The sequence below is a fragment of the Myripristis murdjan genome, chromosome 6 (assembly GCF_902150065.1).
Source record: "Myripristis murdjan chromosome 6, fMyrMur1.1, whole genome shotgun sequence".
Classification (NCBI taxonomy): Eukaryota; Metazoa; Chordata; class Actinopteri; order Holocentriformes; family Holocentridae; genus Myripristis; species Myripristis murdjan.
In genome coordinates this window covers 17,273,237-17,286,724 of record NC_043985.1, presented here as the reverse complement: position 1 = coordinate 17,286,724, position 13,488 = coordinate 17,273,237, and the positions used below count along the sequence as shown (strand labels likewise).

The 13,488-nt window shown below is 44.5% G+C and overlaps 1 protein-coding gene across 3 annotated transcripts; it reads right to left on the bottom strand.

The window, feature by feature from the left end:
* Nucleotides 1–621: 621 nt before the first annotated feature.
* rfx7b (regulatory factor X7b) lies at nt 622–13,194 on the bottom strand. Of its 3 annotated transcripts, none has more exons than XM_030053384.1 (10): nt 12,812–13,194; nt 12,091–12,124; nt 9,192–9,277; nt 8,654–8,692; nt 8,430–8,552; nt 8,215–8,331; nt 6,746–6,830; nt 6,437–6,644; nt 4,834–5,129; nt 622–4,717 (listed from the first exon to the last, which is right to left on the bottom strand). In XM_030053384.1, exons 1-10 carry the CDS (start codon nt 12,937–12,939, stop codon nt 1,280–1,282), a joined length of 4,554 nt encoding a protein of 1,517 aa, XP_029909244.1. In that variant the 5' UTR covers nt 12,940–13,194; the 3' UTR covers nt 622–1,279. The 3 variants fall into 3 exon arrangements, with proteins under 3 accessions (XP_029909244.1, XP_029909246.1, XP_029909245.1); XM_030053386.1 differs by having other exon boundaries at nt 4,951–5,129; XM_030053385.1 differs by lacking the exon at nt 8,654–8,692.
* Between the last annotated feature and the right edge of the window lie 294 nt (nt 13,195–13,488).

Sequence of the window (13,488 nt, the reverse complement as noted above, 5' to 3'; positions counted from 1 at the left end):
TAACCCTCTGCCGATCTGGGCTTTATGGCAGAGTGGCTAGACGGCCTCTCCTCTCCTCAGTGCAAAACACATGAAAGCCCGCTTGGAGTTTGCAAAAAAGCACCTGAAGGACTCTCAGACTGTGAGAAACAACTGGGACTGGGACTCTGGTCAGGGTTGAGGGAAAGCTGAAGAGAGCAAAGTATAGAGATATCCTTAATAAAAACCTGTTCCACAGCGCTCAGGACTTCAGACTGGGCCGAAGGTTCACCTTCCAACATGACAATGACCTTAAGCACACAGCCAAGACAACACAGGAGTGGCTTAGAGACAACTCTGAATGTGCTAGAGTGGCCCAGCCAGAGCCCAGACTTGAACCTTATCCAACATCTCTGGAGAGAACTGAAAATGGTTGTCCCCATCCCCATCTAACCTGACCGAGCTTGAGAGGATTTGCAAAGAAGAATGGCAGAAAATCCCCCAATCCAGGTGTGCAAAGCTTGGAGCAAAAAGCAAAAAGACTCTAGGCTGTCATTTCTGCCAAAGGTGCTTCAATTAAGTACTGAGTAAACGGTCTGAATACTTATGTCAATGTGATATTTCAGGGGTTTTTTTTAAGCAAATTTACAAAAAATTCTACAATTCCGTTTTCACTTTGTCATTATAGGGTACTGGGTGTAAATGAATGAGAGAAAAATGAATTTAAACGACTGTAGCATCAGGGTGCAGCATAAAAAGTGAAAAAAGTGAAGGGTGTCTGAATACTTTCTGAATGCACTGTATACTACAATCCCAATATTGTCCCTCCATTTGGTTAAACCTGATCTGCACACTTTTTAAAACAGTATGCACCAGCATACATCTTTTTGGTGAAGTCTTTTTGTGCCAAATTTCCTACTCATCTCACTTTTATTAAGTGTTTGTTAAATACAAATATTGCATTGCTGATTGGCTATAACATGGAAGATTACGTTTCTATTTATGTTCGCTTCTTAGAAATCTGCTTTTCACAACTGCATGCTACCATCAAATACTCACGCTTTTACTTGAAATGCATACATTTCTGATTTCAGACGAGGGAGAAAAGTGGTTAAGTACCATAATTCAGGGTGGTAAATGATAACGGAGAGAAAAAACTAAAACATCAGTAGGAGAGATTTTCTGGTAAGCCTGGCACTTTTAACAGGACAAATGGCAAAGTCCAGACAAATCCCATCAAACTATAGTATAAAAACAGATATACTACATACACACCAAACAAACAACAAGGAACAGAAATAATAAAGAATATAAGATAATGTCAGCCTAACATCTCTACCGTAGTAGGCTGGTCTTTGCTTTCCAGCCAGTCAAAACCAGAGTTCACAGTATCACTGCATATCTGCTGAAAAAGCGGGTCATTCTTCAGTTCTTCCAGTGTTGAGTCTTCATATTGTTCTTGCTGCTGATTGGGGTCAAACAGCAGGTTTGTGTCCAACGTGTTAAGGTCAGTGATGCTACTGGACAGATCTGAGGTCAGTCTGATGTCATTTGAGAAGTCAGATGCCACTGCGTTGAGCTCCGAGGCTACCTGCCCCACCAGCTGAGAGCTGGGGTTCAGGCCATCATCCCCCAACAAGTCCTTGACAGTGTTATTGAAATCCAGCTGTTGTTGCTCCTGCTCCGCCTCCTGCTGCTGTGTACTCTGGAGGAGGAGCTGGGGTTGTGTTTGCACAGGGTTCTCCTGGAGCTGCTGCTGCTGCTGTTGAACTTGCTCACCAGGGCCTGCTTGTGCTTGGCCATCCCCAGTGGAGAAGCTCACCTGTTCTCCACTGCCGCTGGTGAGGTAGCCATGCTGCTGGAGCTCAAAGGCAGCAGGGCTGGAGCTGACAGGCAGCTGAGTCTGGTGGGCAGCGCCTCCAGTGAAGCCTGACGTGGTCTCCAGGATCTGGGTGAGGTTCATGCGGGCCGTGTAATTCGAGGCGAGGTTGTTTATGCCCAGGCCGCGGACCGAGTCATCCCCATCAGCGTCCATCTTACTCAGGAGAACATTGGTGATCTTGGTGTTAGTCTGGCCCTGCACAGGCAGCATCTCACTTGCCATCATGATGTTCAGAGGCACAGACTGGCTACGCTGCACCATGCTGTGGACAGAGCTGACTGTCTGGCTGTTGGACAGGATGCTGAGGACCTCAGAGGTGATGGGGGAGTTGAAAGGTGAGACGACGGCTCGTGTGGTGGTGGTGGTAGTGGTGGTGGTTGGCGGACCAGTGTTTCCACTGAAGTTCCTCTGGCGCACTGCAGGGCTGACGCTGCGGCAGCGGAAAGTGCTGGACCCTGACGAGGTTGAGGCCTTGTTGTCTAGCGGGGCAGGCACAGCGAAACTCTCCTGTTTAGTGGGCGTAGATACACTGGTTACCTGCTGCTGCTGCTGCTGCTGTTGTTGTTGCTGCTGCTGCTGCTGTTGCTGTTGCTGCTGTTGTTGCTGCTGCTGCTGCTGCTGAACTGGGGAGATGGGGGTCAAACGGCCAAAGTGAGCATCCTGTCTCGACTGGGGCTGAAATGACTGGCCAGGAATTGCAAAGGCATGTGGCTTACGGAACTGGTCGTCCACAAGGTCTTGGTAGCTGGGCAAAATGCCGATGCTGTGGTTGGACAGAGGACCGGCACTGTTACTGTTGTAGCGGTTGTTAATCCACTCCAGTTTGGCCTTGTCAGGGTGAGTTGCCATGGGCCTTTGCATGGGCTTGACAGGGCTGCTGGAGACAATGCTGGCATCGTGATAAGCTGTCATACTCGAGTTAATGGGAGTGAAAGCAAAAGGGTTCCTGCACTCCACCGGGCTCGGTGGGACGCTGCTACTGCAGTTGGACAACGGAGTACTGATGGGGGTGTGGCGGCCCATCGTTCCATCAACAGGGGTGATGGGAGCCATACGGGAGCAGGGGCTCTCTCTTGTCAGGCTATGGCCAAGTGTCATTTCAGAGGTGGGGGTGGGTGTTGGGGTTGGTGTGGGTGTGGGAGTGGGTGTCTGGACGGGGGTGGTACTGCTATGGGCAGAGTGGTAAAAGGTAGTGCCAGCCTGGTGAGCGTTGAGGATGGAGCCTTGGTTGCTGGCTGACTGGCCCTGCAGCGACATGTCAACACAGCTACTAAACAAGGGCTGTAGGCCCTTCAACTTCATCTGCTCCTCCATTTGGACTAGCTCCTCCACTATGCTGTCCTGGGTCATGTCATCATCATTAAATGGGAAGTAGTCCATGTTGGACTGAGAGCCTGCAAAGTCAACCATCTCTTGTGTGAGGGTGAGCTGGCCTGAAGCCTCTGGGGTCTGGGCTATAATCGAAAGTTGGTCTGTAGGGGCTTGTTTGTGTTCTGCTGGTATCTGTTGAGCAAATGCCTGCTTCCGAAGCTCATCAAGCTGTCCCTCCTCCCATATTGTGCTCTTTAAGTCACTCATCACAGAGGCTTCGTGTGCTCCTGAGTTGGCTGGTATGGCACGAGGGTCTCCGGTGATCTGTTGTAGCAGTGTCTGATCAGAAGTGCTGTTTCCAGCTGCTGCAGTGCTGGTGTCAGTGCTGAGAGAAGGGTCCTCGTGTTTCACCAGCAAGGCCTGGGGTTTAACAACAGTCTGGGAGCCCTCGGTGTGTGTGATCGGTGAGTCGGAGAGTGCAAGGATCTGTGTGGGCCCTATGGAGGTGTGTTTCACAGTCACTTTGCAGGGGGCACTCTCTGGTCTGGCAGGGGTCCCCGGTCTAGGGATCCTTTTCACTGCAGCACTGACTCCAGGCTTAGGATTGTCAACAACAGCCAGTGACTGCTGGGAGATAAATACTCTCTTCACAGGAATCACATGGGACTCGACACCAGGGCCTGTGCGCTTCCTGGGGCTCTTGGAGTCTGGGCAGGTATCCTTAGACAACAGGGTAACAGCCGAGGAGCCATTGGATGACACGCTGCCATTCGAATTCTGATTATCAACAGTCAGGTACAAAGTACTGTCATGACAGTTACTGTTATTGCTGTCCTGAGTCCCAGCTACAGCTACTGAGGTGGGAGGGGACATGGAGTCACTTTTATTCCTGGCCACTTTGTCTGGTCCTGGAGAACTCTTGACAAGGAAACTAGGTTCACTGGCAGCCCTGAACTTAGTCACTCTCTCCTCTTTGGCCCCAACAGCAGAGCCCTGGATAGCGCTCTGTTTCTCTGTGCCAGGGGTCACATTAGTGTCACCTCCAGCCTCAGACACCGCTTTGGTGTCAGCAGGCAGGGCTGGGGTGGAGACTGGGGCACTGGGTCTGATTGCAGGAGACTGGGGGGTGGCTGACGTCCCACTGTGGGACTGCTGGGAATCATCTGAAGCAGCAGAGGCACTCACGCCCGTCGAGGCGGGCCGCAGGGCTGTGCTGCTGCTGTTACTACTGCTGCTGCTGGGAGCCAGAGATATGGCTGTCATTTTCACCACATTGACCGAACTGACATGGGGAGTGGGCATCACAGTCTTGATGGGGCTGTTGGTGATGAGCAGGGTGGGCGGCGAGCGCAGGGTGATGGCACTAGTGGCAGAGGGCTTGGGCAGGATTTGAGCGTAACGGTGCCGTGCCAGGCGGTCGCCCACAGGACTAGCTGAGATATTCTGGGGAGTTTTGGGGGACTGTTTCAAAGACTGAGTGACCACTTGGAAGTTCACAGGCAGCACTTTTCCCTCTGTTGTCCCTACAGGGCTGGGTGAGGTCATCAGCTGCCTGCTTCTCTGTACCTAGGAGAAGACCAGCGACAACATCATTGTATAAATTTCACATGTTTATCAATATCATGCACAACTACTATGGACACAGGAAAAACTGAATTATTTTTTCTTCCAAAGCCCCATACCGTGATTGGACTGGGGACAGCTGCTACTACAATGCCTATGGTGGGCTGGGGGGAGAGCAAAGCAGGGCTGCCACAAGGGATGGTGGGGCCGGGGGTACTGGCCTCAGTTCTCTTGACCTGGGTCTCGCTGGGCAGGGGTGAATGAAGCTTCTGCTCCTGCTGCTTCTTCTGGATCTTCCGCTGCAGTTGCTGCTTTGCGTCAACAGAGGGCGAGGGCAGGGTCTTTACCTGGGGCTGGAAAGAGTTCGCCTCAGCCGTGGGCACAAATGCAGAGGCTGGAGTGGGTGTCTTCATTCCTAGCGAGAGAAGAAAGTTTAAAAGCATTATAAATGAAAGATGATTTTTTTGTCATTATTGTCAGGAAAGGCAGGGGAGAGAGTGGGGATGAAACGCAGCAAATGGCTCAGCTCTCAAGTGAACCAAGGCCGCTGTGGTAAAGACTTAGCCTTGATACGTAGTAAGTGGTCTACCAGTTGAGCTACCATGGCACCCTGGGAAACAGGAAAACTGATACCTTGACTTGGTGAGCAAGCCACATTTCCAGGACATGAAGAAGTAATTGATTTAATGTAGAACGGATTTACTAATTACTCTAAAAACTTTCGGAAAGACACTTTTTCTGAACCAGTGTGCTTTAGTGGCTGTGTTTTTTCTCCTTAGTGTTTGTTTTATCTTTATGTACTCAGCTTTTCCTGAGTACACAGACCCATGGTCTAAGAGGAAATTAGTGATAATGGATTAATTTAAAATGGTGGGTCAGTTATGGCTTTCAGTTGGGCATCATTAAAATAAGCAAATAACAAAAGAAACAAAAGTCAACAAACAAAATTACTTTTGCAGAAAAGCATTCATTTAGGCATCTTCAATTTAAACTGTCCCTTTATCAAACAGTCTAAAACTGAGGAGTATGAATGATGCATAATTTGAATCTCATATAAAATAAAGGGTGTCAGTATAACAAGCACGAAACTGTCCAGACCCAAAGCGTACCTGCTCACATTATAATAAACATCCCTACTAACGCTGTTTTTCTACTACATGGCACTGACTGAGCTCGACTTTACTCTCCTTGACCCTGCTCGCTTTACTTTTATGGATTTTGTTTTCCACTGCAGACAGTACCCCCTCTTTTTGAAACCCCACTTGCAAATGTGTTGGGTAGTTTTTCCTCCCTTCTTTGTCAGCCCCCCACACGAGTGTTCATTTTCTAAAATTCAACGAGACCAACTTGAAATGGCTGCTTCACATGAACAATATTAGCGTAACTAAGAAATTCAATGAAAAAATGTTTTTTTTTTACATAGACAGATTATCATCTACAATACAACTCTGACCTTTGCTAAACAAGAGTGAGTGAGTGACCACAATTTGTCATGCGTAGCCCCCCGGTGGCAATACTGTGTGTGCTGTGGGAAAAGGTAGGGTCAACTCTATTTTATAACTAAAAATCTACAAAATGTTTCTTCATGTGGATTTATCCAACACTACAATCCTAGAGAGAACAGAGTAAATAAATAAATGACTACATACATGACTACATATTGGGGCAAGAATTTACACAACATTAAGGCCACCGGCCGAGCAGAGCAGAATGCATCTTCACCTGTGGGTGTCCCAGTCATAACAGTGAGTGCAGCCATGGACTTGGTGCCGATGTAATGGCTATTGAGCAGGAAGCGGGCCAGATCCTCCACGTTGTCAAACTGACGACTCAGGACCTTCTGGGCCCACTCACACACCAGGCCACAGGCTGCAGATCGCATTTCATCTTCAGCGCTGGGTGACTGACCAGACGGCTCCATCAACTCACACTGCATCCCAAGGAAACAAAGAAGGTTAGATGACTAGTATACCAGCAAATAGTTCACAGTTGTTGTTTTTTTTTTTTGTTTTTTTTTTAAATGTAGCTTACCCCGTCACCAGATTTTTGCAGATCCAGGTTGGGTAAAGAAGGCATGTGAACAAAAGCTTTCTTCCTCAGCCCACTATAACAGTATGTAAGAATGAGTTAAGGTTTTAAAACTTCTAGTCTAACAGAGATCGTGATCTGTGTCTCATCCTCTGCTAGTGTATCTTCATGCAAAGAATTTGAGGGCTTTTTTAACTCTATGCTGATGTTTTTCTGCAACTGGATTTCTAAACCTGCCTGACACAGTCTTGCAGAAATAGTGTTGCACGGTTCTTCAAACAAGATGTACAGAGCAGATTGCCTCAAACCATCTCTAATTCTTCATTCTCCATGCTGGCATTTTCATGGGCTTTAATAGACTAAGCAAACTGATTACTGTGAATGCACAATGTTGTGTATTATATTTTGTGGTAGTCTTTGGAAACTGAAATTCCTTCAGAAAAATAAATGTCATGTCATATTATATTATATATTTAAAAACACATGGAACACAAGAAGAGTTTGTTACAGCAAACTCTTAATTGAATCGGTGAGAAAAACATACAAAAAAAAAAAAAAAAAACCCACACTGAAATATCTCTTTAAAATTAATCACTTAATAATATTATATACTTAAAACATAAGAACAGTTTACTTCAGTAGTTATATTATTCTGAGTGGCTGGGCTCTGTCACTGCCATGCTGTCTTTGTTGTGTGTCTCTTCCTGTGTGTTATTCATGTTGCTTAGCGTTACAGCAGTAACTGCCTTTAGATTCAAAAAGAAAACGTCAGAACAGATCATCCATTGCTTTGAGAGCTAAACTATACATTCACACTGCAAGCAACAAGATCAACAGACCATTCATTCCCTATAGAGCAGAGAGACTGGGGATACTGAGCAGACACATTGATAGTCAACTTGCTTGTCAGCCAAGTAAAGTTGGCCACGGCTGAACTTTGTATGGTCATCGGCCGTCAATCGCCAAACAGAGTGCGCTCTTCCTTGGTTCCCTACCGATGAGATTTGATTTCATGAACAATAACTCTGGCTGCCAAGTCCAAAATGGGCAAGAAGCTGATCTCAGTTTTCTACAACATTCAAAGACAACAGCCATAAACGTCTCCAAAAACCAAAACCAAAACCAAATTTCCCCCTGGGGACAAATAAAGTATGATTGTTTGATTGATTGATTGAAACACTGCTTCGAGAACGGTTTCATCCATGGCTAGGGTTGACAGTAAGCCTACTTAGCTCTTGGCAGCTATGCTAAATTGTTAAGACTACAACATTCAGTACCAGAGCCACAAGATACATAATTTGCCTGATCCAAACATTGCAGCTGCATAAGATCTCACAATAAGAGACTGTAGCATCACCCATTATTGGTGAGCGAGCGAAGACTCTTCAGTCAAATCGCTTGCAGTCTGAATGCCCTTCAGCAGGCTGACACAGGAAGACTTGGTTGATACGTTTAACACAATCAAAGGATATTTGGATTTGCCCCTCATGCCAAGTCGACGCGCCTTCATGTTGGGAAAAACATTCTTCATGATCTTCCCAAAGTCCGCTGCACTCAGTGGGTTGTAGCCGAGATTGTCACAATAGCTCCTGCAAAAGTAGGGATGCCATCAAGAGATAAGAAAAACAGTAATGCCTCCAAAACTTACGGTTGAGCCCCGTTCCCATGATGAAGATGACATACTCACTTGTATTCATCATACACCTCTTGCTTTGGGAGGGAAGTCTCTGGGTGCTCTTCTAGGTGATTCCGTATCCAGTTGAATGCATACATTTGTTGAGTACGGCTTGATGACATGGAACTCTGATCACTGAAACGTTGCATGAAGAAGACAAAAAAAGTAATCTTTTGAGGAGGTGTCCCTCACTGATATGCATGATTTCTTGTCCTTTAATAGAGAAACTTTAGTACCATAATCCAGGAGTGGAGGACCCCCTCTGACTCTCAGTCCTAATGTGCAGTATTGGGGGGGTTGAGGTGATGAATAGATATGGGGAAACAAATGAAAAACACAGACAGCTGGGTATAGCAAAAATCTATCAGTAATAGTATTACTTAATAATGATAATTATCCATACAGCTGAGGTGAATGAATCAAAAACAAGACAAAACAAAAAAAACATATGTTGCAAGTACAAAACACAAAATAAGCAACTTCACAATCATGATAAGAAGGAGAATCATAGTCAAACAGTAAAATAAAACCAAAGGCATGAGGAAAATACAGCCTGTATTTATTTTTAGCGCTCATTACAGCCTGTTTAGGCAGCGGATAATGACAATTTCTGACAGGAAACAGGACAACTGTGCTACAAATGCAGAGAGCCGGGACAAAACAGTAGTGTGTGTGTGTGTGTGTGTGTGTGTGAGAGAGAGAGAGACAAAAGTGGTGATGAACAGAGAGAAATGCTTGAGTAAAATGAGTGTGAAGGAGCCGGGAACACAGTACCTTTTATCATTGCCACTGCTGGGACCAGAAGGCAACTTAAGGTAGAGGTAGAGTTTTTCGATGTCTGTAAACTTCTCAACATCTTGCTGTAGAGATCAAAGAGAAAAAGGAGAAGGTTGCTCAAGAAAATGGTAAACAAGAAAGCGCTGTACACCCCCACCCCCCAACCAAAAAAAAAAAAAAAAAAATTAGATAAATGTTTAAATGTATAATTTTTTGTACAAATGCATCATTTCACAAATTGTGAGGGCAATGTAAAAAATTGTAAAAAATGTAAAAAATTTCATTCACCGTGCTAAACGTAACATTTTTCTCCTCAAACATAATACATAAAATTCTGTTTTATTTGACGACTAGAGAATAGCGGAGAAAACTGCACAAGCAAGGTGACGTGGACAGAAAGCGTCGGGCTCAAACTCACAAGAGTGCAATTTACTCTATCAGCGCACCAACATTTGCATATATATAAGGGGGCAGAATTTCAATGAGTGGAGCGCTTATGTCAAAGCCAATTTTTCGCTCTTTACAACTGGACGATAGTTTTCAGACATGCATGTTTAGTAAATTCAGTCAATATGACTGATGGTATAGATTCTGAATCAAAATGCTACAGAGGTAGGACGCTCACACACAGCCTTTCCACTATCGACTCCACCCAACTGCCTTCCAGTTGGTTTCTAAGAATGGATTCATCTCACCTCTTCCTTTTCTATTTGCCTCTTTGTTGCTAGGGGAACCAATACTTGAATGAATGAGGTGAGAGCTGTCAGCCAATGAGCAGTGAATAAAGAACCTGTTTACTACACTCCTTTGCTACAAGCATGGAGCGAAATACCTGTCTGACGAATGGTTTTCTTTTCTACTGACACAACGGCTGTGTTTGGATCATCTACAACTGTAATTTCTTGTAACGTTGTCTAAGAACATCCAACAGAAAGAAAAAAAAATATCTAAGCTGACCATTTGTCTTGGTGTGCAATAACACCCTCTACGTTAATATGCAGGATGCATTTCAAAATAAGAGCGACACAATCGACGATATCTGAGCAATGACCAAAAATGCATAAAATCCAGGTGGAGAATGCGCCCGAGACACAGTAGAGATCTGACCACCCAAAACAAAGTCCAGGCGTTGATAGAGACACAATTAAGGAGATTTACATCAAAATGTAAATGCCATGTGAGTTCAATCTATGTATGTGAATCAAAAGATAAAGAATCAAAAGGTGCCGTGTCGCTCAGATCGCGACATACTGGACTGTCAATATAGGGATGTACGACTGTCAGTTTTAAATAACATTAAGTGTTATTATGAGTATTATGTCATATTACACAGGAAGGAACGTCTCTCTGAATTAAATTTGTACATTGAGGGCAAGTTTCAAATAAATTTGAACATAATCCAGGCTCGTCCCCTGTGCACCAGTAATCCTAGCCTGATGTCTGGCATGAGACAATGGGTATACTGAATGTATAAGACACTCACGAGAGTCAAAGAGTGGGTCTTTTTATCAGCTTGGGAGTTGCACGTGGCAGGGAGTAAACTTATCTGCCACCAGACAGACAAGTCAAATTGAAATACAGACTCTCAGACGCAGCAACAATACAGAGACAAGGCTTTATCATGTAATGTCAGGTTCATTAATGACACCTTAACGCTGAATACACTGTAGGTAGTTCAGCCCAGATAAATCAACGTCGTATGAATGCCGCTTATACCTAGATCAAATCCACATTCACTTCAGTTCAGGAAAATGCACTGATGCCATTTGCTGATTATTGCTTCATTATGTGCACATACATACTGAGATAAACACCAGTCTCAGTGCTTTTCTTTCTTACCATGCACGCTGTCATTTTACAGAGTATTGTGGAAAATTAGGTTGATAGGATTTTCCAGGCCAGTGCATTTTAAAATCTTATTGTTATCATAATTACAGGCATTTCTTCCATCTTTTGCCCTAATATATTAAATGGATAAGCATATTTCAGTGTCATGGCAGTCAGTTTTTGGCACGGTTGCCGTTCTTTAAGTTAACTTCAGGTCAACACCTACACTAGTCCAGGCTATAAATATAAAGGGTGGGGACGATATATCCGTCTCACGGTGTGATCTGATATGTGGCATCAGATTCACAATTCGTTATGACCACAATATGACAAAATAAATAAACATTCAATAACAATGTTTTACTGTGTGGAATAATATTCATCTCTGAACGATGACACTGGCTTTCTAGAAAGAACACACTTTTTTAAAAAATTCTCATTACAACATGTAAATAGGGCTGGGCAATAGGCAAAATAAAATACCATGAAAATTTTTGACGAAATACCTCAATGTTGATATGGTAGGGACGACAACCGGTTCTTTGACAAAATATCAGCACTATGATATTTCTGATTAACAGTCATTAGTAATGTAGATATGATGATTAAGCAGGTAGAGTCAAAAAATAGAACAGACGAATTGCCATTAAAATCCCTTTACTGTAATGCAGCCTTTAAAAGGAGGAAAAGGCAACATTTAGGCCATATCATGTCATTACAGTATCCAAAATCCCACTATCTATCTTCACATCTCAGTAATAATATAATATCTATATATTGCCCAGCCCTACATGCAAACAATATAATTATAACAGAGAAAATAATCTGTGAATACCACTGCAGAATAAAAACTGGCTTATATGAAAATAAAATTCATTTCCCCACCCCATGATATGCATTACCACTGAATTTCAATACATTATCGCATTCCTGTTCCATTTTACTATTTATGGAAACCATGAAAGCTGTACATTTGACATTTTACACCAATAACCAATTCTGCCCGGGTGCCCAAATAAGAGCGAAAATTTGACCTTCATCAGATCTTATTTCAGTGTCTGCTACTCACCAGTATGTTGTCCACTTTTGATTGTACAGATTTGCTACAATGAGGGAGACAGCAAAAAAAAAAAAAAAAAAAAAAAAAAAAAAAAAAATAGAGGTGTAAGTAAACATGGGTTAAGCTGCAGAAAAAAAGCAATTACACATTCAAGATTTCCTTCTCAAATAAGGAGTGTGTTTGATTTGATCGGGTCAACCTGTGTGTCCTACGCCTTTTGTCCTGTGTGTGTGTGTGTGTGTATCATATTGAGATGATGCTAAGGCGCTGGAGGTGAGCTAGGTGAGTCCCTGTACCTGTCCACTGCACAGGAGACATTCATATCCCACATCAGACCTGTCCCTGGCTGCTACAGTGGGATCTGCCTGCTCTGACACCTGTCATGCACGTCGTGGTGAGCATCAGCATCACTCGTGGATTTGGTGTCATCTGTAACATGGCCTCCTATGGCTCGCTGGTAATGATTATGGCTAGTAGCCTGCTGCATGCAACCCGACGTTAGCGTCTAAATAATCAATAAAGCGCCTCCTGATGATGCCTGTTTTCCCTGCCGCCGGTGCATCTCCCTCGTTAAGGCAGCGTTAGCATGTGAGCACTCGGCTTATTTTCGTAGCTTTGTGCAGCACAGCCTCCTTGGCCACTTCAACGCTGGATACGCTAATTATAAAGCTACGGCTAGCAAAGGACAGTGTGGTGCGCTGTGGCTACTGATTGATATTTCCATCCTTACCAAATTGAATTCTTAATTTTGAACTGTAATGCATTTGCTTCAGGCCCCTGGAGTCCTGGCACTAGCGTTGGAAGAGAGCCTAATCCCGAGGTAGGCTTCTGACCAGGTTGTTGTTGATCATCAGCCATCACGATGAGTCTGGAGGGGTGGTGGGGAGCTTTAACAAGTAGGCCTCATCCCCGGCTGTGCATTACACCGGACCCACCGTTGGTGAGCGACTCAATTAGCTAGGACAGCCTGCTAAATCGACAAGAAAGCATGGCTACCAAACACTATGATTTGACCCCTGGAAAATAGAAAAAAATAAATAAAATTAAAAAAACCACTCGGGCATACAAAAGACATTTCGCAGAGGACTCCACTGCCGCAAATAGCACGCCTGCAGCAGCAGCAGCAGCTACAGACGAGCTGCGTCAAGCTGGACACACACACAGCCCGGATCCCGCCGGAAAGAGACTCGTTTCGCTTTCAAAATAAACGCGCGGAATGTGTCACGTTTACAAAGTCACAATAAACAAGCGTCGAGATGTGCGCATTGGCAAATAACATCGGAATGATCGGGGAAGTCTTTATCAGCATCCAGGTTCTGGGCTGCAGAGTGCTGCAAGTGCGCCCAAATATTCTATTCTATTCTATTCTATTCTATTCTATTCTATTCTATTCTATTCTGTCATAGT